This window comes from Biomphalaria glabrata, chromosome 6 (genome assembly GCF_947242115.1).
Source record: "Biomphalaria glabrata chromosome 6, xgBioGlab47.1, whole genome shotgun sequence".
In the NCBI taxonomy this organism is placed as follows: domain Eukaryota; kingdom Metazoa; phylum Mollusca; class Gastropoda; family Planorbidae; genus Biomphalaria; species Biomphalaria glabrata.
The window spans coordinates 14,223,046-14,250,675 of record NC_074716.1 but is presented as its reverse complement, the minus strand read 5'-3'; the positions used below and the strand labels follow the sequence as shown (position 1 = coordinate 14,250,675).

At 35.5% G+C, this 27,630-nt stretch overlaps 1 protein-coding gene and 2 long non-coding RNA genes across 8 annotated transcripts in view; 2 read left to right on the top strand and 1 right to left on the bottom strand.

Annotated features, from left to right (window-relative positions):
- The first annotated feature begins 3,496 nt into the window (after nt 1-3,496).
- LOC129927023 (uncharacterized) lies at nt 3,497-7,764 on the top strand. 5 transcript variants are annotated; one of them, XR_008778740.1, is made up of 5 exons: nt 4,271-4,347; nt 4,747-4,985; nt 6,197-6,303; nt 6,639-6,707; nt 7,070-7,764. It is a non-coding gene; the product is annotated as an uncharacterized LOC129927023 (long non-coding RNA). The 5 variants fall into 5 exon arrangements; XR_008778742.1 differs by having other exon boundaries at nt 4,278-4,347; nt 4,771-4,985; XR_008778739.1 differs by lacking the exons at nt 4,271-4,347; nt 4,747-4,985 and adding an exon at nt 3,497-4,086 and having other exon boundaries at nt 7,070-7,761.
- A 10,574-nt stretch (nt 7,765-18,338) lies between these two features.
- LOC129926628 (uncharacterized) overlaps nt 18,339-27,630 on the top strand; it is a 25,670-nt gene continuing 16,378 nt past the window's right edge. The window contains exon 1 of the long non-coding RNA XR_008778339.1: nt 18,339-18,479. This is a non-coding gene — a long non-coding RNA (uncharacterized LOC129926628). The remainder of the gene's footprint in view (nt 18,480-27,630) is intronic.
- LOC106052651 (serine/threonine-protein kinase LATS1-like) overlaps nt 23,617-27,630 on the bottom strand; it is a 27,360-nt gene continuing 23,346 nt past the window's right edge. For both annotated transcript variants that reach the window (XM_056031726.1, XM_056031727.1), the window contains 3 exons: nt 26,565-26,741; nt 26,326-26,432; nt 23,617-26,203 (listed from right to left, as the gene is read on the bottom strand). In XM_056031726.1, coding sequence (XP_055887701.1) covers nt 25,775-26,203; nt 26,326-26,432; nt 26,565-26,741 — 713 coding nt within the window. In that variant the 3' untranslated portion in view covers nt 23,617-25,774. The remainder of the gene's footprint in view (nt 26,204-26,325; nt 26,433-26,564; nt 26,742-27,630) is intronic.

Below are 27,630 nucleotides of genomic sequence, written 5' to 3'. Positions count from 1 at the left end.
GTACGTAATTCCTCAGGTTCAATAATTTTAATATTGAGGCATGAATTTGTCATAATTCTTTAAAGAAAGACTGTTTACAACAGCTTAGTAGACTATCAAGAGAGATTCGAAGCCGCTTGACCAGCCAGATTTTCTTTGGATGACCCTTCATTTCGTGTTCCCTCCACTGTATCTTGAAGGATCACTTTTGAAAGTGATTCATGTCACAAAACCAGCTCAGCTTTCATCTCTTCACATTATTGATGAGTTCCTTCTTTTTTCTTCTTAGCCACAGTGTTGACTTGTTACAGTACAAACTCACTTGTCTTCTTTTCCAGGTATCTGACACCCAGCAGTTTTCTGTAACATTGACTCTCAAAGGCTTGAATTCTTTTTTCAGCCTCAGCATGCAGTTTGTCATTGGTAGGGGCTTTCAGCGGCCTGTCTCCATGGGCTGACGAAGAAATATGCATGCGCAATGTTGAAGGAAATGATCTGCAGTGTTTGGTGACACTCCACATTATTATTTTTTTAACTTGGGGCTCATATGTATGAACTTAAAAATACAGGTATATCATTTAACAGTGATGTATTCAATTAATGAAACTATTATCCTTACAATCACTTGCTAGTTCGCGATTTAGACTGTCGACACAACATAGAGGCCTACCGTCATATCGTAGCGCTTCTGTGTTCATTGCGGCACGAGTCTGGTAGATCTCTAGTCTTTCTAGTGATAATAGGTTCCTTAACTTGCTTTCTTGTATTAGTACATGGCTAGTCATTTGATTTTGGAATAGAAACAGAAACAAACAATGAGATTAACGAGCGTAGGCCTATGCCTGGACCTTTTTTTAAAGAAGCTTCGATCTAGATCTAGATTAGTAGGCTACCGGTATAAACTTAACTTTTCTTTCCGAGATTTGCATAGTAGGGAAGGGACCAATTAGTGTTGTTGTTTTTTTTTTCTTTTTAGGCCTACGTGTTTTGGACGTTCCTTCAGAATGGAAGATTATTACATCCAAGCCAGGGGCGTAACTAGGGATTTGGGGGCCCGGGGGGATTGACCTCTTTGGAGGCCCCTTGCAATTTGACATTCGACATATGACATGGGATAATGTACTCAAAAATATATAAGCCCCAAATCAAATTGATTCAGTATATCAGTAAACTTAACAAAAAGTAATCAAGATTCTTTTAATGAATAATACCTTTGTTTATTAGTTAAATAATGCACAAGTGACAAATCTAAATTGATATCGCTTCACGTCGTGCATTCTGTGCAGCAAAGAAATCTATAACATCAACTACATCGATACTTTCTAGTATTTGTGACTTCACTGACATTAAAGCCATGATAAGACTTTCTTGTGTCGTTATGCTCCTGAGATAGCTTTTGATGAACTTGAGCTTTGAGAATGATCTCTCACATGACGTAATGGAACTGGCCTGAGTTAGCAGTATTCGGAGCACACGTAATTCCCATACGAAGCCTGTTTCCTCAATATGTCTATTTGTGATTGTATTACTGGTTTGTTGATGAAAAGTGCTCGTGCATCAATGACATCATTGAAAAAGCGATTTTCCATTTATTTCATCATACAAACAGGAAAAGTAGCACAGTTTGTCACAAGCGTGTCTTCATCTAACAGGTGTCTTGGTTCAAGAAGAAACCCAAAGGTATCCATTTTCTTTCCAGCCTTTGGAATCTGCCCTTCATCTCCATATGAAATCTGTCCAGCACTTCTGTCGTAACACGTTTGAATTGCAGTTCTATTGACAGTTCTACATTAGAACTCAACTTCCCATTAAGTCTTTTCTTTCTTCTGGTTATTTTGATTACAGGGAATCCACAGTATTCACTACCTTCTTTTGCTTTTTCGATGGATTGGGTTTTTGTCAGTTTCTCATCATTTTGCAGAAAGCATGAAAGGGTACTAATTTCTTTAGCAGCTTCCCGTATATGCAGTCCAGACTTGTGTAGTTTCTTCTGAACTATATTAATTGGGCGCAAGAGCTTTGACCACAATTCAAGATAGGCAAAAAATTCTTAATTTTCCACTGCATTAAGAAGATTCTGTGCTAATATTATATGGTATTACGTCATAAGTCGTCATTGTTGGTTGTTTATGTTTTGTGCGCAAGCAAAAGGATTCAGAGCATACAAAAGTGGGAAAGATCCATATCTCGTTATGCTCGAGTATAGAAATACTCCGATAAGTGGACTGCCGTATTCACCATCACAACTGCTGACGAGTAGAAGACTCAGGGAATCATTCCAACTGATCCCAAACTATTGAAACCATCGGTAGCTGAAAATGCAGAGACATTACTCAACGAACGACAGATGAAAAGCAAAGTGAAATACGATGCAAAAGCTAGACTGCCTAAAGATTATTCTGTCGGAGAGTTCGTCTAGGTCAAACATGGCAGAAAGCAGTTGTCATAAAAAAAACATTCAGCACCCAGATCTTACATCATAAAGACAAACGGAAAAACATACAGAAGAAATCAACGCTTTTTAAATAAGAGTTTCGATGAAGACATCTCTGGGTACTATGATACCAATGGAGACAATGAACTGCAAACTGTTGGAACAAACGAAACAGACAGTCATAGACCAACGTCTAGAGAACTTGTGCCAGTCAAGACAACCAGAAGTGGACGAATTCTTAAAGTTCCTAGTAGACAGGGCCGGCCTTAGGCCACTGCAGCCTATGCGGTCACAGTGGGCCCCGCGCTTTCATAGGACCCGCGCTAATTCTAAGTGTACATTATTAAATTAAACCATTATAACGTATATAAAATAACAGGGTTTTCGCGACCTCCTGATTTTCCAGGGCCTCCAGGAAATCTCATGAAAAGGCAAAATATACGATAAAGTCCTGATTTTTTTTTAAATTTATTCAATTCTCCTGAAGAATAGACGAAATTGACATTTTGGGGTGCCTATAAATAAAAAGTGGTATTGCGAGCTTTCATTTGATAAAAATTTATTGCAAAGACGAAAGTAGGCCTATTTTCTAATTCAAAAAAAATAATAATTTTGACATTATGCTCATCCCTACCCAGACTAGGCCCCACGCGATCCGTTTCGCATAGGGCCCCGCAAATGCTAGGGCCGGCCCTGCTAGTAGATATCACTAACTTTAAAAGGAAGGGTGTGATAATAACTTCAAAAGGAAGGATGTGCTAATATTATATGATATTACGTCATTGTTTGTTGTTTATGTTTTGTGCGAAAGCAAAAGGATTAGATGGAAATAAAATTTCCATTAAATTGAGGAAAGATGAATAGAGGGGTAATAACTCGAGTGTGAAGTTTAATTCTGAAATTATAGACGCCAAACCCGAATAATGGACTATTTTAGCATTGTTAAGAATAACTTTTGAATCTGTTATACTCGGTTCTGTAAATTTTGCTTCAAGGTTAATTAGTGTAGCCATGGAACTATACTAATGGAACACCAGCTTCGAGATTTTATGATCAGAGTGCCGTCGCGCATCTTTTTTCGCGCAACATACCAATTTGAAAAATCGATGAGGATGCCAAAGAAGAAATTTACTCCGAGAGCCACTTGGATTGACCTTCATTGAGAGTAAAACTTCCCCACACTATATTTCATTAGATCTGTAAAAACTTTATCCATTTTCTGACTATCTGATAAAATAGATACAATTTCCCTGAATAATGGATCGTCACAAAAGATTTTTTTTTAAGGCCACTTCATTAAAATAGGTGTTTCCAGTACTTCCTCATTTGGGTATTTTACACAAAATCTGGATTTTTTTTTATGTACATGTCATTTTTATCATCTGTCCCGCGCAACCAAACCATCCACTTTTCCCGGTCACCAATGTTCTTAACAAGATATCAAGAGAGAGAGGCTGGTCCATTATTTGCGTAGTCCAGCCAGCTTTTTTTTTTTACAACCTTTTTTCGTTCTCTCTCTTGAAGGATATGTTTTGAAAATTAGTCTTACAAAATACAATTCCAAACCAACTCATGCAGTTATCGTCTTTTCACAGTATTGAGGAGTCATCCTTTTTGCTAGCCAGAGTGTTAATTGGCAAAAGTGAAAAATTCATTTTCTTTAATTTTTTAAAGTAAATATTCATAACTATATCTTTTATATAATAATATATTTTTAAAATAATAATCTTTTATATAGACATGCTTTAATAGATCTAATAAATGATTAACTCGGACCTACCAATATGGGTATATAAATACTTAAATCTGGGTATTTAAAATTTCGAATGCGAATTTTTAAAAAACCGAACTTTTATTGATCTAGATCTCTTGTATAATATCTAGAATAATATAGATCTACAACACCTAGGCCTAGACTAAAGTTAAAGACTAAGGTCTAGATTTATTTAACGTTTTAAAAAAAAATCAATAGATCTAATATAGACAGTCATGAGATCCACTCTATTTTATCTAGATCTAGGCCATACATCATGACATGAGATCAATAATTGTCAATATGAATATAGATCTAATGAATATTTATAGATCTAGTCAAATCTAGTGACTCTAGTCTAGATTCTAGATCTATCGATCATCTATGATCTAGTCTGTCTATAGCTATACTTACTATTATACACTTTTACAGTATATGAGTATACTCATACGAGTCATACTGGCTATACTATAGTATAGACACTATAGTTAGTATATTTAATACTTTTTAATAGTAGATCTATATAGATATTCTATAATCTATGACCCTATCAATTCTATCTAAATTATTCTAAATCTAGACTTCACTTTCACATCACATTCAGTCATTCACACGATATTTGATACAGACAGTGAATGAAACGAATGCAGTAGTTATACTGATTATACTTAAAGTGACGATACTACTTATAGATCTACCAGTTGATAAACATCATCATCATAGATAATAATCTACATCTATAATCATAGTGCCCTTTATTTAGTCAATATAGTCAAGTCAAGGTAGTGGAACGTAAACTCGAAGGTTTAATACTATATGGTATGAGTCTATGAGTTAGTATAAGATCTAATTATTTTGTTACTTTGTATGTGACAGTATGTCAATGTCTCAATTAAAATAATTAATATCACCAGCCATATCATTTTAAATATTTAAAAAGTAGACATAGATTTTTATTATATTATAAATAGATAGATTAGATCTACATATAATTTTACAAACTTTAGAAATGATAGATTTTAGTTTTTATTGATAAGCCTTCTAGACTAGATCTAGCATCTCTAGCTAGACTCTAATATGTAGATTGTAGATCTTTGAATTGGATTGATATTCACCTTCCTAAATTGTCTCTAAAGTCTATAGCTGATTTGAGAGGCCCAACAAGGCAAGACGAGTCTATTAGTACTCTGTCTCTTGATCTATCTAGTAGGTCTACTAAGGTAGTGCATTAGCCATAGTGTAGTCAAATCTTGACAACTAGTCTTCTAGATCTAAGCTTCTAGAATAATTAGATCTAGATCCAGTTTAGATTTAGAGTATAAAAGTTTTTACTACCTAAAATACTAAATCTACTGATCTAAATTCTAGATATATAGATCCAGTTCAGATTAGGATATAAAAATATTCCACTAGCTAAAATTCTAAATCTACTGATCTATACTTAATATGTTAGATATTATATGACATCTATCTACAAAAATTATTATTAAGATATAATTATAGATTCTAGACTAGTTATTTATGTACATAAAATATATAAATAAAAGATAAAATTTATGCAGGCCTAGGTCCCATAAATGATAAATGTATAATTGATCCAGATCTATCAGTAAAAGTTACCTTCGATTGGCAGTTTTACCCAATCTAATCTATACAAGACAATTTATAATCCATGCCTTGCCTACACCCCATATATATTAGTTTCCATTCCATGCCATACCCAGACCCATGAGTTCATGAAATAATAAATGATGTGGTGTCAAGTTGGATCTATCCCCTGAAATTCAGTACTTTAATATAAAACTCACATATCTAGTTAATTATTTGCTGACACTCTGATAAACTTGGACTTGTGTGATACATATGTTTCTTATCAGATTTAATTAATGAAGTTTAGGTGCATTTTAACCAGTAATAAGGCTACAAAAGTAGCATCAGGTGTATTCTAACCATTGGTATTTTTCCCGGCAACATTTCTATTCTAGTCTGTGATGAATTATAAATAAAAAAAAATGTTTGTAATGTTTCAGTTATTAACAAGTAGAACCATGGCAACCAGTTCTGATGATGTACCAGAATGGCTCAAGGATCATACTTATACTATTTCTACTCTCTGGGCATCCATTCAATATTTAATGTAAGTACTACTATACAATTTTTATTTTAGTTATCTAATAGATGTTTTATGAATTGTGTGATTTTCATGGTCAAGCAACATCCAAATATCTGGGATGGAATTTAACATTTTTTTTTTATTTATAACACTCTTAAGCACATTCATCTTTCATGAATGCCTAATATACCTTGGCTGTTGTGCAGGCCATTCCTTTACAATAAACTGTTAGATGAAATTAGGCAAAATTGTCTGATAATTTGTATGTTTGATACAACGTTTTCAATTTAATAATATTATTTTTTAATTGTAATGTTTTCAAAAGAAATTAACCAATATGCCTAATTGTATAATTACAGTTATGTTTGGAAATGCAAGAAAAAGGCATGCATTCCTGAAAAGTCAATGATTGGTTGCACCTCTTAAAGGTAAGGTACTGCAATTTTTCCCATGTACTTTTCTCATAAGCTGAAGTACTTGTATTTTTGAAAAACTAGTTTTCCATGAAAATGTAAATCATAATATATGTTATAGTTGCTTTTAGATTAGTTCAATGTGCATCAAATTAACTGAACATCTGCCTTCACCTATAGTAATAATTCATAACTATTAAGGTCAGGGCCATGTCTACACATTAACGCAGTAGCTCCTTTTAGGTACAGACTATTTTTAGAATGGCAAAATTATATAACTATAATTAATAACATATATACGTTTAGCATGGTCAACACATATGTCACACATATTTTTTTATTTTTTTTAAAATCCTTTTATTTATTTTTATAACTAGATAACTTTCTGTTATGAGAAAACATGAGATTCTTGGACTCCTGCATAGCACCACCAGAAAGGAAAATCCCATCATGTTGCAAAATAAAAGTCTTGGACCAATTTTAATTTAAGATATATATATTATACTGTAAGCTGTATACATATTTATGTATATCCTGTCATTCAGCCAACAGGTTTGGATTTAGTATTTCTTTAAATCTGTTTGATATTGTACTTGAAAACTATTAATCTGAGCCCCATTAAAACAAGAGGGAGTGCAGTGGATGAGTGGTAAGGGAAATTTTACTTTTTTAAAATTAAAATAAGAATCTAACAAAAGTAAACATATAAAATATGGTGCATTCTCCTTAAAACTAAAACCTGGTGCAAAGGTTTAAAATGTTGGCAAAAAAAAAAAGCAACATCAATTAAATATTCTTAATTTCCTTTGCAAAACTTACTGAGAAGAACATGCATGTTGTTCCCTCATAAGTTTCTTGACAGAGGAAATCTTGTTTATATTAGATTTGAATTAAGCAAATTAAGAAAAAAATTATAATCATTATTTCAAATGGTTGTATCTAAACCTTATGAATTATTTTTCAGTTATAAGTATATTGAAATGAATGGATAATCATGAAATTGTTAAATAATTGCTGCTATCATTCCATTGACTAAAGAACCATAATTTTTTTTTTTAATTAATTATTTTTATTACCCAGAATATTTTAAAAATGAGTACACTATTTTCATGTAATAATGTAACTTGGTATTCACACATCAAAATACGCTGTAATCTTTAGGCCATATAGATTTGTATAAATATAAATTAACTTGCTTAAATACATTGTAAATGCATATTGTTTGGATAAGAATAAAGTTTTTCTGTAGACAATTATTGTTCAAGATTTGTTGATGCTCCTGCTTAATAAATTATATACACAGGTCATTAGCACACTACTGACACAAGAAAAACTGGTCGCCCCCACTTCCATTACATAGATGTAATAAAACGTGACCTCAAATCAGTGAACATCAATACTGACAATTGGGAAGACATAGCTTTAGACCGCAACAGATGGAGAGACAGTGACCAAGAAAGCTATGGACAGTGAAAGTACATAGGTCTCAGCTCAGGAAGAAAAATGTACAATCCGAAAAATGGCCAGCTCCTCTACCACCGAAGTAAAAACCACCTTAACCTGTGCTATCTGTGGATGGGAGTGTCTCTCCGAAATAGGGCTCCACAGCCACATGAGGAAGTGTGCTCTGAGATGAAACCTTAGTCTTTCTATTTCTACGACTGAAGGAGGCCAATGATGATGATACAGGTCATTAGTTTTAACACGTCTGATAATAAATGACAGTACAAGTTATTGAATGAAAATTTGTCATTATTTCAGGTGCTTTAGGCCTACATCAATGTGAGGTACCAGTACTTTGATTGTGTCATATAACAATTTAAAGCAGCATTTTGAAATGAATAGTGTGTAGAATTGACAGTAAATACATTTAAGTGATGGGCTGTGATCTGCATGAATTGAATTTGTGTTTTTTATCTTTACTTCAAGTAAATGTTAATGAACAATTAATTTTTAATGAATAAATAATTTAAAAATAAATACAAAGAAACCATAAACATCTACTTTATTTTAATAATTTTTTTTCATCAAAACAGAATTTCCAACTTTGCATTCTTAAAATAAAATATAATTTATTTAGAGTAGAGTCAGAACACAAAATCATAGTTTTGAAATTAAATAAATTAAGCTTAGCTGTGATCTCTTATAAACATTTGTATATAGACTACACACAATTTAATTATAATTTTTCATCAAATTGCAGGAACTAGTACATGTACTTATGCATATTTGACAATAAAAAACCTTAGTCAATGAAATAGTAATACTAGTAAATGAGATAAAAGTAAACTAAATATCATCAATGCTATTGAAGCCACACTTGTTTCTTTTTATCTTGTTTGGTGGACTGCAATTAAAGTTGCTATTAATTTTACTGATTGTCTTAGCTGAAATGCCAGTGTCGTCTCTTTGAATCCTAAGCTTATTTTCTTGGTTACTGGAAGTCCAGATGTTTGGAGTTTCATTTTAAACACCTATATATTCTGAAATGGCCTTCCGATAGGCAAAACCTATTTGCCTAACATGTCATTTGCACTTAAAGAGGTACCACAGAAATGCTTTAAAGACAAGCTTAGGCGCCAACTTGCTTTAACTGACATAGAATAAGAGAGCACCTGGTTGCATACAGCTTCAGAGCAAGACAGCTGGAGGTCACTTACAAAGGTGTGGTATACACCAATGAAAATTAATTGCCGAGGGTAGACGGCATAAAGAAAAAAAAAACAACTGATTCTACCACAGGTGGACAATGGTTATGCCTGTGCTCAGTGTGGCATAATATGTAGGTCACAGCTGGGGCTGAGTAGCCACTGGAAACATAGCATTCCTCATAAGTCTTCGGAATCAAAGACAAGCCTATCATTTTTGTAGAATAGTTTGTAGCTTCTGTAAATGCATGAAATGCCGTCACAAATGACACAAGTCCTCTGTGAGTTTGATCATAGTTTGATGGATTATAAACATCTTACTTCTTTGCCTTATATTAAATGTTCCTTCTGTCTGTTCCACTAGGTTTATCTAAATATCATTGATATATCGTAACATGTCATCAAAATAAAAACTAGAATCTCTGCAACTGGTTCTAGATTCTAGATCTAGAGTCTAGTAGTAGAGAGAGTAGGCCTATCTGTCATATCGTGACAGTAGGTGGCTGAAGTTTTATAAATCTATTCCATGACAAAAACCCTGGCTAGATTTAGATCTAGTGGTCTAGACATCTAGATCTAACTAGAATTAAACTAGAAAACTGAATTAGAGAAGTAGCTTTCTGGATCTAGAACTAGAATCTATATATTACTAATATTAGATCTAGTTGCGTCAATCGCTTAATTTTTGGTTGTTGTTTTTAATAAATGCACATAAAATACATTGTATTTTGGCAATAAAAATACCCAGTTGGTAGTCAAGTAATTCTAATAATTAATTAATGAATGACTCTATCAGTATTTGTTTTAGATCTATCAGATTCATATGACTTATTATACTTATTTTATATCATTCGTCCAAGAAAATCTAGCTCTAGATCTATTTCATTTTAGATTAGGCTATAGTTGTTTTGTTGTTGTTTTTTTGTCATTTTATTTAGGCTACAATATTATCAAGATTAACTTTTTCTTTGTTTCCCACGAGACGTGTATGCCTATAGCCTAGTCCTTTCGATAATAAAAAAAAAAAACGATTAGAAATGCGTAGCTTGGAGTGTCCAAACTGTATTAGGCCTCCTATTTTTATTTCGTGCAATTTAGTATATCGTAACAAATACGCATTTGGCGGAACGGTAGACAGGTCTTCATCCAGATTTAGTGTAAATAAACCAAACACAGAAACACTGAAAGATTGTATTTTCGGAATTTAGATTCTATTTTTTGGAAAATAAGTGGCATTTTATAGGGTGATCGAAAAAAATAACTTTTGTGACGATCTCTTATTCAGGGAAATTGTATCTATTTTATCAGATAGTCAGAAAATGGATAAAGTTTTTACAGATCTAATAAAATATAGTGTGGGGAAGTTTTACTCTCAATGAAGGACAATCCAAGTGGCTCTCGGAGTAAATTTCTTCTTTGGCATCCTCATCGATTTTTCAAAATGGTATGGTGCGCGAAAAAGATGCGCGACGGCACTTCGACTCTCTTTGTCTTTGTAAAAAACTCGAAGCTGGTGTTCCATTAGTATAGTTCCATGGTGTAGCCATAAAATACTCGCCATTTAGATCTATTATTAGTAAAGGTAACAAGATACCTGGAATTCGTTGTATATCATGCAGTTTTATTCGTGGCAACAAAGTTTAAAATGTAAGACTGACTTTAAAAAAACTTTGATCTCTGTGGGAAAAAATATTTTTAAAATGTCAACAGTCAACGTACTGATAGACATAGATTTAGGTTTAGTCTTTGTGATAAATTTAATCCATAAATGTTGAAAAAAAAAGACACCCGTTGACACTATTTGTCAATCAAATATATTAATTTATGTATTTACAAATAAATTTCGGACACCCATTTGGGGGCCCCCCCTAGGTGGGGGCCCGGGGGGATTTCAAAATTCTCCCCCCCCTCCCCCCCCCTTAGTTACGCCACTGATCCAAGCTCAGATCTCCCGTGGACGGTGGGGGGGGGGATACCAGGAAGCATTGGGACGACTTGAGTTCATAGCACTTTACAATTAGATTTTATATTTTAACTAGCAGTGTCCTGCCTCTTTTAAATATCCAACAATGGCAACAATGCATATTGAAGTTTCATATTCTACACACAAATGAGTTGTAAACAACCTACATACTTCATTAGAAAGGAAATTTAGACATCTATTGGCACCACATCTCTTGTGTCTAATTACTCTAAAAAAACAGGAGATGTAGGCTATCTTCATAGTCAGGGTCGGCCTTTAGCCGATTTGAACGATTGCCAAAATTGGGCCCCGCGTCTGGCAGGGGCCTCGTAATTCTAAATTTAGCACATCACTATCAGTCATGTCTCTCGTCACAGGCTAAGACGTAGGACTTAAAAGGCTATTACATTTAGTGAGGTAGATTTAATTAACCATTTGGTGCCTAGTCAATTTGAGGCGTTCCTATGAATGTTGTATAATAATAAGGCTTGTCTTCGACTCCGAAGATTAGTGAGGAATGCAGTATTTTGCATGTTGTATATTAGATGTTTATATAATGATCTATTTAATAATAATAGTTATCATGGGCGAAGCCAGGGAGGGTTTGGGGCTTCAACCCCCCCCCTCGAAATGAAATCCCCCCCCCCACACACACACAGGGGAGGGGGTCGGAATTCAGTGACTGATTTTTTGCTTTGATTTTTTTTATTTTAGGTGAGATTTTAATACTAAACCATCACTTGCCCAAGCACAGCCAAGGAGGTTTTGAATTAAAAAAACCCTACATGGGGTTTTGAGTTTAAACTCCCCTACCAGAGGGTTTTGAGTTTAAACCCCCTACCAGGGGTTTTTGAGTTTAAACCCCCTACCAGGGGGTTTTGCAGTTAAATCCCCCTCTTCTATAAAACAAAACAACAAAAAAATGCAAACGACAATCCCCAAGTTCCAAGAGCACAGTTAAGGAAGATTTTGATTTTAAAACCCCATCCAAAATTTACGATAAACCCCCTCTTCAATAAAAAAAAAAAAGCAGATTACACACTCAAAATTCAATGAACGTAGCCAAAGGGGTTTTGAGTTTAACCCCCCCCCCTCTTCAGTAGGGTTTGAAGCTAGAAAATACCTCTTCAATATAAAAAAAGCAAATTACGCAATCAAAATGTTATGAGCGTAGCTAAATGGGTTTTGACTCAGTTTTGAGTTTAACCCCCCCCCCCCAGCCACTTTAGTGTGGTTTGAAGGTAAAAAATAACTCTTTAATATTAAAAACAAAGCAAATTATACACTCAAAAGTCTGAGTGTAGTCAAAGGGGTTTTGAGTTTAAACTCCCCTCCAGTAGAGTTTCAAGCTAAAAAATATCTCTTCAATATAAAAAAAGCAAGTTACACACTCTAAAATCTATGAGCGTAGCCAAAGGGGTTTTGAGTTTAATCCCCCGCCAGCGGGGTTTAAAGCTAATAAATGCATCTTCAATGTAAAAAAAAAAGCTAATTACGCACTTAAAATGCTATGATCGTTGCCAAAAGGAGTTTTGAGTTTAAATCCCCCTTCAGAGCGATATAACGCTAAAAAAAATACCTCTTCAAAATAAAAAAAGCAAATTACACACTAAAATTATTTGAGCGTAGCCAAGCCAATTGGGGGGTTTGAGTTTAAACCCCTCTCCTACAGATGGCTTTTTTTATAGTTTAAAACCCCTCCAGATGGTTTTGAGTTTAAAATTCCCCTACAGAGCATTTTTGGGTGGAAAACCTCTATCTTCAATATTATTCTAAAGCAAACTGCAGTTACCAAATTCTACGACCGTAGCTATTTGGGGGTTTGAATCTAAAAAAAAACAAACTCCGGAGATTTTGTAGTTTAAAACCACCATCAGATGATTTTGACGATAAAACTTCCCTTTTCGATATAAAATCTAAAGCAAACTACAGTCACCTAATTCCAAGAGCGTATTTAAGAGAGGTTACACATTTCTATCAGTGGCGGGGCTCCATTAATAAAATGCAGTGAATAGTCAGATGCCGAAATTCAAAAACACTAAATGTGGCTCAACAAAGATGACTAAGACAGATTTAAGAAGTCAGTTATAGAGATCGGGTCTAAATCAAGGAAATGCTATGCCGAACTGGGAGTCGACCCCTTAATAAGATTGTGATAGAGCGTCGTATGAGGTTTGCGGGACATGTTCTCCGATAAAATGAATTAGGCATAATAAGAGTTGCGATGACATCCTAGTAAAACTTGGCGCCACACATTCATGGAGGTCATCAGAGCAGGTGGGAAGTGGCTTCAGACATTACCAGTGACAGATTTTTGTGGAAACAGCTTGACGACAAATGCTTCGAACGGCGCGGGAGGGTCTAAGTCAGTAAGAAGAGCAGATTAGGTTTTTGAAATAAAACTTTTTAATAGCAGGAAAATGCACTGTAGATACCTCAGAATATGCATTTTGTTGGCTTTCAATACCAGAAATAGTGCTTGGCGGCGGGGCTTCGCCCCACGCTGTGGGGAGGGGCTTTTAGCGCTCCTCCAGACCCCCTTGCTGGCAATGGCGGGGAGTATACAATTTTTACACTAACTCCAGGAAGAACCTATTCTAGTACACAAAACGTCTTCCGAATGACGGATCAGAATGTAATAAGGATTATGTACACACAAACACATATATACATATTTTTAAAAAATTCGCGGGGAGGGGGGAGATTCAACCCCCCCCCCCCCCCCGAAAAAAATCCTGGCTACGCCCATGCCTCAGAACATGCATTTTGTTGGCTTTCAATACCAGAAATGATGCTTGGCGGCCCCGTGCTGGCGGAACTCCTAGCGCTCCCCCAGACCCCCTTGCTGGCAATGGCGGGGAGTCTACAATTTTTCCACTAACTCCAGGAAGAACCTATTCTACGGCACAAAAAAGCGTCTTCCGAAAGATACATACATACATATAAATATATTTTTTCGGGGTTCCCCCCCCCCCCCCAAAAAAAAAAATCCTGGCTACGCCCATGATAGTTATTATTGTAGAAAAAAAGAGGGGTGTCGCAAACATCCATTAAATGTTGCTCCTCTATTCTTAAGGCCTCTGTTCATATTGGCTAGATGATACACTTTATGAGAGCTAACTACGCAAGCAGGTCATTTTCCTATCTAGGCTTTACTTGCCTGACCTCAATTGGAGTTCATCTAAATAAATTAAATTATAGCTTTTATATAGCGCTACTTCCATGCTTATAGCATGCTTAGAGCGCTGTGGTCCAATCTCATTTGTGGACCAGTGGGGATATGGAGTATCTGGAAGAAGGTTTTTCCGTACTGCCTTTAGGCGCTCAGTAAGCACAACTCTGCTCGAGTCGGGTGTCGAAACTCTAGCCCCCTTCATAGGTAGCCAAGCCAAGTTCAAGCGTATTTGGATGGCTGCCTGGTCGTGCGGTTTGGACTGTCGTTCAGATTTATCGATGGTCGAGGGTTCAAACCCTGCCCGCACCCATCCCCCGTCGTCCTGCGGGAGGTTTGGACTAGGAAGTAATTATCTTCAACTCTGAAGGAACATCCGAAACATGTAAAACATTTTTACAAACATTATCCTCTCGACCAATTATCATCAGAATTGGCAATTATCATCAGAAGCATAGGTGTCATAAAGGTTAAGGTCAGGTAACAACAACGAGAAAATACATGTTTTCTTTGGTCATTTACCCTTGTTCTAATTAGTCCCTAAGTCTTCCTCAAGTGTCCTCAAGTCACTACGTCGTTCTCTCCTATGGGGCTGTTGTTCCATTGGCTTTCCGGCTGCAAAATTGATGGTGCATAAATAAGAACATAAATGTGTAAGAAAGTGTTGGCAGTCCAACATTTCTTATAAAGTACAGACGTTTCTTGAAAGAAGAAGATAATTACGTCCTAAGCGTATCTATGTGTCAATCTAGTCGTGTATGTTAATTAGAGAATTAGCCTAAACTTAACGAAGTCATTTGGTTCTCCTGGCTGATTCAGGTAGTCCCTTCAATGGTTCTAAATGCACAAGAAACGAAAGAGCACTTATAAGAATAAGACCATAAAGGTTGACAAAGATAGGCTAATGGTATACACTAGAAACATCAAAGTTGACCAAGATAATGGTATTCTTTCTTCTTCTTCTTCTAGCCAGCTTTATCGCTGCTGAGCTGTGAGCTCTTTTGCAGATTGTGCCAAGGAAAATAAGTGTGATGTTTAAGATAATGGTATACACTAGAAACATCAAAGTTGACCAAGATAATGGTATACACTAGAAACATCAAAGTTGACCAAGATAATGGTATACACTAGAGACATCAAAGTTGACCAAGATAATGGTATACACTAGAGACATCAAAGTTGAACAAGATAATGGTATACACTAGAAACATCAAAGTTGACCAAGAAAATGGTATACACTAGAAACATCAAAGTTGACCAAGATAATGGTATACACTAGAAACATCAAAGTTTACCAAGATAATGGTATACACTACAGACATCAAAGTTGACTAAGATAATGGTATACACTAGAGACACCAAAGTTTCCAAAACATCAAAGTTGACCAAGATAATGGTGTACACTAAAAACATCAAAGTTGACCAAGATAATGGTGTACACTAAAAACATCAAAGTTGACCAAGATAATGGTGTACACTAGAAACATCAAAGTTGACCAAGATAATGTTATACACTAGAGACATCAAAGTTGACCAAGATAATGGTATACACTAGAGACACCAAAGTTGACCAAGATAATGGTATACACTAGAAACATCAAAGTTTACCAAGATAATGGTATACACTACAGACATCAAATTTGACTAAGATAATGGTATACACTAGAGACACCAAAGTTGACCAAGATAATGGTATACACTAGAAACATCAAAGTTTACCAAGATAATGGTATACACTACAGACATCAAAGTTGACTAAGATAATGGTATACACTAGAGACACCAAAGTTGACCAAGATAATGGTATACACTACAGACATCAAAGTTGACTAAGATAATGGTATACACTACAGACATCAAAGTTGACTAAGATAATGGTATACACTAGAGACACCAAAGTTGACTAAGATAATGGTATACACTACAGACATCAAAGTTGACTAAGATAATGGTATACACTAGAGACATCAAAGTTTACCAAGATAATGGTATACACTACAGACATCAAAGTTGACTAAGATAATGGTATACACTAGAGACACCAAAGTTGACCAAGATAATGTTATACACTACAGACATCAAAGTTGACTAAGATAATGGTATACACTAGAAACATCAAAGTTGACCAAGATAATGGTATACACTAGAGACACCAAAGTTGACCCCTGGGTGCTTGGCATATTCGACTAGTTAGCAAAACTCATGAGCTCAAACTAGAGCTATGTGGTCGTGTGGTAAGCGATACAGACACGATGGTCAAGGGTTCAAACGCTGCCGCAATCCCCTGCCTTCATGGAGAAACTTTGGGACGTAGAAATCTTCACTCCTGAAGGAACCTCAAACAACAGATTAATAGACTACCGGGTACTGATATGCAGGGCCGGTCCTACAGATTGCGGGGCCCTATGCGAAACGGATTTCGCGGGGCCTATTCGGGGTTAAGGATAATAAGTGAAAATTAAGATTTTGTATTAGAAAATAAATTCGTCATTGCATTTTATTCATAATTTACTAAGTACAAAATCACTGTCAAATTATCTCTACGAGCCATCTACAGTATATTGTAGTTTACCAAGAAAAAACCGATAAACATTCAGATCTGCTTTTTAGATTACTTTCGACTATCAAAATATCGCTTTTGTTGTTTTTTTTAAGAGGTTGAGATAGATTTAGATCTATATTCGCGCGGGGACTATGAAAGTGCGGGGCCTACTGCGGCCGCATAGGTTGCAGTGGCCTAAGACCGGCCCTGCTGATATGATACAATTCATTGCTTTTAGTTTCTTATAAAGCCATTCTGAGAGGATGGGGTCGGAGAAGAGTTACTTCTGATTGTGGTCATCAAGAGAAAGTCTTCCTTTTCCATACATCTTTCGAGGGCAGTGGCGTAGCTAAGAATTTTCCATAATTTGGGGATCCGGGGGGCTTGACCTCTTTGGGGGCCCTGCATTTTGCGTAATATTTGATATTTAATGTAAAAAACACTCATTTTGGGGCCCCCCTCTCAAGTGGAGACCCGGGGGGATTTTCAAATTCTCTCCCTCCCTCCCCCACCCTAGCTATGCTCCTGTTCGAGGGTTTGCTTTTTACAAAGCTTATATCAATTCACTCTGTCTGGTAAAACATTTGTACACGTTATTTCTCCAACACCCAATCTCGGATCAAGCTGAAATTTTGCACAATTATTTCTTTTACCTGACAACACAAGAATCAATTTTAAAAAATCAAACGATTAACTAACTATAATATCTAATTAACTATTGGTAATTAATTATTTTGTTTGGTATCTCGAACAAGGGAAAGGAATTGTACTTGAATGAAGTGGTGGTATAAGCAATTGGTCTCCTTGTAGGTCGCCTCTCTAAATTGAAACAAACAATATATAACTACGCAATTTTCTCTATTACATCACTAGCGGAGTGGTTAGAATGTCGGCCCGAGGAAGCGTGAGCCACGAGTTCGAATTCAAGTTCCCCCCCCCTTTTTTTTTTTTGTAAATGCTTTAAAAAACCAATTACGGTAAAATCCACCCAGATATCCCTTCTTCCCCCCCCCCCCGGCCCCATTTTCCCAACTGGTCCAGGTAAGTGATAGGATCATAGAGTAGGCTACTGAAAAAGGTAAAGGCACGAAATAGCGCTAAAAAAAAACAATTAGTAAAAATAGTATTTATCGCAAAGATTTATTGTTGCTGGTTTAGATCTATTAAAAATTTAATTAGGCCTACATAGCTGATCCAAACTAATAGATAGGCCTATAATTACATATAAAATAGTGTAAGCTTTTTTTCCCAGTATTTTTAAAAAATGTTTTTCTGGTTTAATAACGTTCTTCAGGTTTTTGACTACACGAGAGCTCTTTTGAGCGAGACAAAGCAAGAGGAATCTCTGCTCTAAATTTTTATCCTTGAACATGGTCATGGTCTCTCGTTGACACAATTATAACTTCAACTTGCATCAATTATTTCAATAACCGCCCACCTTTACCCCAAAATTACATCGCAGGTAGGCCTACTAGATCTTATGTATCAAATCCCAATCACCATACGGTGACTGCTTCTTTAAAAAAAAAAAGTTTACAACTAGATCTAGATCTAGGCTAAAATTCCAGTGATTGCACATCCTGGTAACAAAGTAAATATGAACATCGTGAATACCGCTAACTACTAGCATTCAAGTCACCGCCCACTGTACTAAAAATAGGCATCGGGTTTCCACCGACATTGCGCAGTAATCGGCATTTCGACATAATGCCAACTCTGAAATTCTAAAAAAAAAAGAGAATAAATCAATAAATGCAACTATCCGTTCGAAGTCATTGAAAAGGTTTTTCACCTTGCTAATATAAAAAAAAATGCACTCCATTTAATCGTTTCGTCATTATATCAAATTCGTGCTTGGGGGTTGAATTCGATAGGTTGAATCTATAGCCTCCTCGTAGTTTTAGACCTTTGACAGCTTTGATTAAAATTGTCACGAGAGGGCGTGTCGGGTGGGAACTTGATCAATGAGAATCTATGTTGCAGGCTTATGCTGCTTTGGAATTACATAATGGGCTGATCCATTGGTGTGTGTGCGTGGGGGGGGGGGGATTACACAAGGTCGACTAAATCTAGAATTCTAGATGTTTTAAAATTAAATAATGTTATCAATCCGTAGGGCTTCCAGACACAGAGGCGTACCTAGCAATGTGCGCACTGTACGGGCAGCATTCGGTGAGGGGCATAACATTTACCAGCCACATCCAGTAGGCTATGCATTTATAATGACTATTCCTTTTCGGTTCGATTAACCGGTCTCTAGCACCTTAACCTACAGACAGTCTGTAATAAAAAAAAATCTAGCACTCTGGAATTCGAATGTCAAAATGAGTGAAATTACTATTCAAGTAATAATCAGTCCTGCTTCGAACCAAGATTGGTACCGGGCCGACTACCTACACGTCACTACAAGTGCTAAATGTGCTAAACGAATTTATTGTATTATTAGGTGATCACGTTAGAAGATATACTGCAAGCAATATAAGCGAAATGTTTCGCAATTTATCTTCCAAGTAGCCTACAGTTTGCAAAGCCTTCAATAAATAAACACCTGTTCATGAAAGCGCTTGTCAACTTTGAATTGTTCTAGAATTTGAAACTAGAAACTATTAAGCATTGAATTCCACTGATGCCTGATAAGCTACTGAAGTAAAACGCAAAGTGAAAACCGGACTATATCAGTTGAGGCCTATACCTGTTGGACGGAGGACATGACTCCAGTGAGGATCACTTGTCCTCCTTTTGCCGGATATCACGGGACATGTAGTAATCCTATCCAAACGTCATATATGTAGCCTAAACTATATCAACTACTAAGTAAACTACATATATTAGGTAGGTATAAAGATTTCAATATTAAAGGGCAATCTAAATGAGAAAACGCATATGTTTTCGGTGCTTGCTAAAAAGAAATAAAACTCATTTGTTCTATTATAATGAATGAGCTGAAATGAATTTCAGTTATAATTTAAACTATTTTTACCCAACGACCTACGCATAGTCCTATGAACTTCTCATTTTTCTTCTGACAACCGGGACTTTTCTATCTCTGTATTTTGCCAAGATAAGTCTCTTCCACTGAAAAGTCGCCCATTTGTTGTTTTTTTTTTCCCCTCCCATCGCTTCCACTGTCTGCCTCTCCTTCTTTTCCCTGGTACTGTTCCCTGAAGGAAAGTGTTTGAGAGTCCTGAGGATCGTGTTATAAGCCCGTTCAGTCCTTGATTTGATTTTAGGCACATCGGCACAGTTTAGGCCATGTCGTGCCTGTTCAGTCCTTGTGTTGTTGTGCTGTTTTTTTTTGACAGTGGTCAGGTCATCATGGTGTTCAGTTGCCATTGGGATCTTGTTACGCATTTCCACATTTGAATGTGGCACCTAGAAACAGTGGCACAAATAGTTGAACCAAAAGGTTTTCTCACACATTACACAAGTTCCATTGCGTTAGTAGGCCCCCCACCCTCTTTCCAACTCCTTTACGATTAGGCCTAGATCTACTAAATTGAAAGAAATGTAATAATTATTTTTTATATCCGGGGAGTGAACACATTACACTCTAGGAGAATTTTAATATCAACCTCTCTAATCTCTATCACAGTTTTTTTTTTTTAATCTTGGAATTTAAAGTACTTCCCCTAACCCTATTCCCTAGAAAAATTAACAAAGCATTTACTCGCTAGCTGGCAAGTCTAGTAGGTACCGGTATCATCTTTTATTGAAGTCACGTCTGTATTTTATCAGAGGCAATTCTAAATGTCTCCTTTTACTCCCTTCTGTCATTTTATTTTCCCCTCCTACACCTCACATTGCCCGCCACCCTTCCATTACCGGTACGCCGGTACCTCTCTCTTCCCAAAAGCTGGCAAGGATTTCATTTTTTCCCCACTTTCTCAATCGATACGGTACCGGTATGGGTTCTGAATGAGCAACATGGCTGTCGTTGTTTTGTTTTATAAAATTATATTTTGATGTAGCCTACAATGTTGACTTGATATAATATTGTTTCTTTGTGTCCAACGTGAAGTGAGGCATCGGAATGAAAAAAAAAAAAGTGTACGTGACTCGTACTTCCGTCTTTATATGTACCTGGGTATCGCAAGGTCTGAAAGGGAAACTTTACTTTTTACTATACCGGTATATATTTATACCCAGGGCAGGTCCTACAGATTGCGGGGCCCTATGCGAAACGGATTGCGCGGGGCCTATTATGGGTTGTGATAAGGATAATAAGTGAAAATTGAGATTTTGTATTAGAAAAATAAATTCGTCTTTGCATTTTATTCATTATTTACTAAGTACAGAATCACTGTCAAATTAGCTTTACGAGCCATCTACAGTAGATAGTAGTTTTTCAACAAAAAGCTGATAAACATTCAGATCTGCCTTTTAGATTTACTATCGACTATCAAAATATCGCTTTTTTTTTTTTTAAGAGGTCGAGATAGATTTATATCTATATTTGTATGCGTGACTATTAAAGTAAATTAAGATTTTGAACTTCTTGTTTTGGTTAAAATTCGCCTTATTATTACATTTTTATTACATGAAAGCTGACAATGCCGTTTTTTTAAATTGGCGTTTTCCATATTGAATGACACCCAGATATGACAATATTGTCTGTTTTTCAGGAGATTTGCATCAGTTTTCAGAAGATTTTAATAATTTCAGGAGAGTTTCAGAAACCCTTTAATAATAAGTTAAAATGGTTTATTTTAATAATTTACACCTAGAATTCGCGCGGGGCCCACTGCGGCCGCATAGGTTGCAGTGGCCTAAGACCGGCCCTGTATATACCTGGGTATATATATATATACCTAGTATAGGTAAGGAGGGTGTTAGGCTTTACCTAAAGAGGTGTACAATCAGGGCCGGATAAAGTAAGCGGAGACCCTGGACAGAATTTTGTGGAGGCTCCTACTTTTTTTTCGAAAGCTTGAATACAAATCCACTAATTAATATTAAAATACTTATAGCTTACAATATTTTAGAAGAAAGAAATAAGAGTACCTGTAAAAATCTAATCCCATTTTCCTTCTTATAAAAAAAAAATGAGTAGCATTTTTCAGTACAAAAAAATATATAAGGGCAAGGACCTGGGCGGATCCTGGCACTCATGACCACAGGCTAGTAACCGTTTCTGGAATTGAAAGACTATTTCAACTCTAAGGCTAAGCTGGTATAGGAGGTACGAGAGAGTGAACACTAAGCTACTTGCATCTTTTCACTCCTACTGGATTACATCAATATCGGAGTTTTACGATAGAATCATGATCCTGAATATACACAAAAAATTGTCCAGACTTGTGAAAGATCGAGAGTAACTCAAGAACTAATTGATAAATGAAGATCCAGAGAACTCACAGGACAACGTTATTCAGTGGCATAGTTCAGCCAGGAATTCACAACTTGTGTTGCATATTATAGTGTGTGTATGTTCGTTATACCGTAGTGCATTCGATTTACACTTTTTCTTTTTAGTTTGCAAATTCTTCATGGGTGGAATCTAGAACTTGGGTTTGGACACAGCTCTAAACGATTTTCTTAGAATGTGGGAAAATGACTAGCCAGGCAGGGACAATTCTGGTTAGACCGTTGTAATTTTTGAAAATATGATCATCTTAAAACTAAGTTTGGCTCACAGACCTATATATATATATATATATATATATATTCTATCTCTATAGGTCTGCGGTTTGGCTTATGTCTTTTTATTTTGACCCCAAGTGGGCATTACCTGCAAGGTATTCAATCAAGAGCAGTTGACTACAGAACATTCTGGCACGACCATTGGTAGAAATCAGGACTGCTAGAATAAATATGTGACAATTTTTACATGTGTATAATATTAATACACAATATGTGTATAATATTAATACACAATATCAATACTAAATCTCTAACTAGATACAGTATGCTAATCTTATCTTATCTTATATAATACAGACGTTACTTCAAAAAAGAAGTAAATTCAGCCAAGTCACTGGTTTTCCTGGCTAGCTCAGGCAACCCATTCCATGCTCTAATAGCACTAGGGAAGAAGGAGTGTTTGTACAAATTTGTCCTAGCATATGGGACAAGGAATGTGCCTTTATCTTTGTGTCTTTCAGAGTATTTTATTAAATTTTGTTTTCGTATTTGAAGATTATGGTTCAGTGTTTTATGTATGATTGCTACTTTACTTTTGAGCCTTCTGTCCTGAAGGCTTTCTAAATTTAGTGATTTTACTAAAGGTGTTACTCTAGTCAAATGTGAATCTCGGCTAATGTGATTTACTGTTCCTTAGACTGGATCTATATGGTGATATTTGAATGTTCTAAACTAAGTAGATTTATTCATGGGGCCACCGGGATTTTGTTCAGGAGTTTAAAAACAAAAAAGGGGGGGGGGATTGGGCAGGGTAACAAATTGTCCTTTTTTTTTTGGTTTAAATCTATCATTCATTACTTTTATTTAGTTTTAAGGAACAAATACTTTTGTTGTTGTTGTTGTTACCAGACTGCTCTCCTCCTGACTTTATTTCTTAGTACAATTATAATGTCCTTAGAATCTTTATGAAGATGTGCACAAACACATACACACAAAATGATCAAAGTCTAATCACCAAGTCATGAAACAGTTTCTATTTCTGTAGGAATATTGCTCTATTTTCTTCCTTGCTGTTCCCAGAGATCCAATAATTACACACAATCACAAAGGGAGACAATACATTTCTTGTTCAATGACATTCAACCTTTTTAGCCGAGCACACAAAAACTTATTAAGATTTTATAACTTTCTGTTGTGTGTGTGCTGCCAAACAATAGTTTTAAAAATGACATCCAATAAAACAAAATGGCCAGCTCTTGTAACAGCCTATCAATTTGTTATAATGATATGAAATATAGACCAACTGTACAGGGCAAAATGCATATTGATCATCTGGGTTAATATTAAATACAAAAATATACAAGTCCAATGCTCTAATACAAGATAAAATGAACAGCAGTACAGACCAGGAATGTGTCACTGTCTTGTAGCCCCCCTCCTGATGATAGGTCAATGTCATTAAAAAAAAAAACAGTTGTCTCCCCTACAGTCAAGCATTGAATTACCTGCCTTACCTTAAAACAACAACTCAGTTCTTAAATTAAGCTTAAAAACAGTTTCTGTCCATTATGTAAAAACATTTGCAAACATTCTTTCATCTACACACACGCATTTCAATCATGAATATTAATATTTAAAAAAATAAAAGATTGTTCTTATATCTTTAGTCTATGATTACGAAGGATGCACACATGATCCCCCCACCTAGAAATACACTAAATGGGAAAAAAAAAAAAAAAAAAAGAAACATGTCCAACAAATGGACCTGTAAAATGGTGCCACAAAAATAAAGCCTTCCCTCTTTATTCCTGTCCACTATTTAGCTGGGTCAGATATTGTTTGCTTGTTGTCATCAAACAGTGATACATTAAGTTTGAGAATTTTCAGACTTGGATAAATAAAAGCCCATCAAATAAAAACCGTTGCATACATAACCAGTAAACAGATGACAATAGATCCAGGCAAATTTTGCATAGTGTCATTAAACAAAAAGATATTTTCAAACAGTTTAGAAAAAAAACAAATAGTTAAGTGACCTAAATATCCAACAGAACAAGTTGCAATTCAAATTCATGGTGACTCCATTATTTGTTCTTCTAACAGTATATAAGTATCATTCCAAAACAACATTTGAATAAACAAACACAAAAAATTCTGACTTAAATACTTGCTGCCATTTTTATCTTTACACTTTTTAAGTATGCATTCATTTCTTGTGATCAGACATTTGGAAGTTACCACTGCGTTGAAAATTCTCAAAATGTTTACCTCTTCAGGTCTAGAGGCTTGTGTTCAGATAGGCTGGTAGGGTAGGGGGGAGCACATGATGAAATAAACCCCTGAATAAAGTAAGGAAGAAATATAGTGCTGATCCCAAGTAGTAGACATAAAAGGCACAAACTGTCATTAGATCTGCAATTATTCCTTTAAAAACTTTCTGTTGCATCAACAAAGAGAACGAAAGAGAAAAAAAAAGGGGGAAAAAAATTCACCTGAAGAATACAAATATTGAATAAAAATGATTATCACATATATTTAAGTCTGCAATGTACAGATTGTTTGTTCAAGACACCTTATCCATTTTAGAGTCTCATGATCAGAATAAATTAATTGTCCATATGTTACATTATTAGAGGTTTGGTATCTATATATCAAGTCAAGTTTAGCTTACTTTTCTAAGCACATGAAGTATCAGCCGAGAGTCAGTAAATTGATCATTAAATCACATTTAACTAAACCTTTGCTTCTGAAAACAAACTGTCCAACTTTTGTACTCAAAAACACATATACAGTCCTGTTTTATTTGCGTTTGTTTTATAATATTCTATGATGCCCAGCCTATAAATAGGCTGTAAGTGAAGAAAGACATTGCAGCAGCGAACCCCTCACAACCAATCCCAGACTTGACAACTGTGGTGTCCTTGTCACAAGATAGATATATATATATAATATATATATATGTATGCATAAAAACCCATCCATCATAGATCTGATAAAATTATAAAGCATATGATTTATCATCGTAATAGAGAGTTCAAAAGAAAGAGCATATCTACACCAGTTATTCTCTTCCCTTCCAACTGAATATGTTACGATGCAAGTCTGGTGTCCAGTTGTCAGAGGTTCAACCACTTGAATGAAGACTTAGTGAATGTACGAGTACATGAGCAATGTGATCTACACATACACGGGTGAGTTGGTTTCTTGATCCTGTTGAGACGGTAACGAGCAAGGATGGCCACCATCATCAAAAAATCGCCGAAAGGTAAATTCAAAAAAGGCATGTTCTGGATGTTTGCCGTTCTCCAGCTTAGAGTCCACTTTCTTACAACCTTCTGAGTCATTTGTCCTCAACTTGTCTGGGTCCACAGGGTCAAAGTTGGAAGTATCTGTGAGATAGCGAATGGTTGGCTTGAAGGGTGCTGGCTGTCGCCGTAAACCCTCAAAATTTAATCCAGCAAAAAACTGATGATCTTTGACCTCTGTGGCACCATTGCGTCCTAACCTGGTTTCAGGACCTTGAAGGAGTTGCACAATCAAGTCTCTAGTAGATGAAGATAAATTGGTGCAATGGCGAAAGGACAACGTCTCTTTCCAATTTATCACCTAAAATGAGAAATATAAACAACAGAATAACTTCAGTTTGAAATACTAAATGATAACAAGCTTATTGACCATGAGGTATTCACAAGAGTAAATTTCATTGCTATGAATTTCAAATGTTTTACCTTATACTGTGTTTCTGCCGGCGTATTCGCATAAAATGGGGGTTGACCAATCACCATTTCATATAAAATAACACCAACACTCCACCAATCACAAGCTTTAGTGTAACCTTCAGATAAACCAAAAAATGTTACAATTCTAAAAGTTTTGTTTCTTTAAATGGTCTTGTATAAATGTATAAGTTAAATGTTCCTTAAACTGCCCTTCGGGTACAAAGTCAAGTAAGTTAAGTAAAAAGTACCTAAGCGTAGAAGAACCTCTGGGGCAATATAGTTTGGTGTGCCCACTAAGGAATGTGCCAAACAACGCTTTTGTTCACGTTGCCGTCGTCTCTCTAAAGGTTTGATGACATCACAACGACACTGATCATCTAATTGACAACTGACTTCCATGGAGTCCTGACGAGCATGTGTACCATCTATTAAAAAAACAACAAACTGTTAGCTGCATTTCTACTCAGATTTTTTTCAAGAGAAAGTTTCAAATCCTTGTGAATTTTGAACTTAACTTTTTAAATTTTTTGTGCATATAGTTCACCCTCTGCCAGACCTGTAACTTTCAATGTCATTCATTTGAGGACATTTTAAGCCACCTGGGGCGACCACAACAATAAAAAATAAAACCAGCTTTAAATTACTAAATAGTTATCAACTTTAAAATGTATCCTTAGACATAATGGGGTAGAACAATAACTGTATTTTAACAGTAAAACAGCTGATAGCAGCATTCTGTATAACTTTTTGTCTATTTATCTACAATCAGCTGAAGTTAGTTTTAGAAAAAATCATATAAATTGAAAGTCTGCTGAGCTTAAAATATTCCTTTTTTTTTTTTTTTTTTTTTTTTTTTTAAAATTTCAATAGATTCAATGAAATATTTATTTTTCAGTAAGTGTTTGTGTGTATATATATATACACCAGCACATGCAAATATTTATATATATATACACAGGGCTTTTTTTTTGTGATGGTACACACCGGTGGGGAAATGTGGGGAAAAAATTATTAGGCAATCCATCACTGAGTACCGGCACCTAATCACTGAGTACCGCACCTTTTTTTTTTTTTTTTTTTAACAAAAAAAGCACTGTATATACATATATATATATTTATACACATACACACACATATATTTGTAGTTTTTCTTTTCTTGTACACTCTGCAGTGGATTTATATGTCTAGATCTAGTCATTATTAACTAATTCTAGAGAATTTACATTTTATATTGTATATATTTTCTACACACACACCAACGCTGTTCAGAAAAAAAGTCTGTATTATAAAACTTGTATTTGAGTTTTATATATA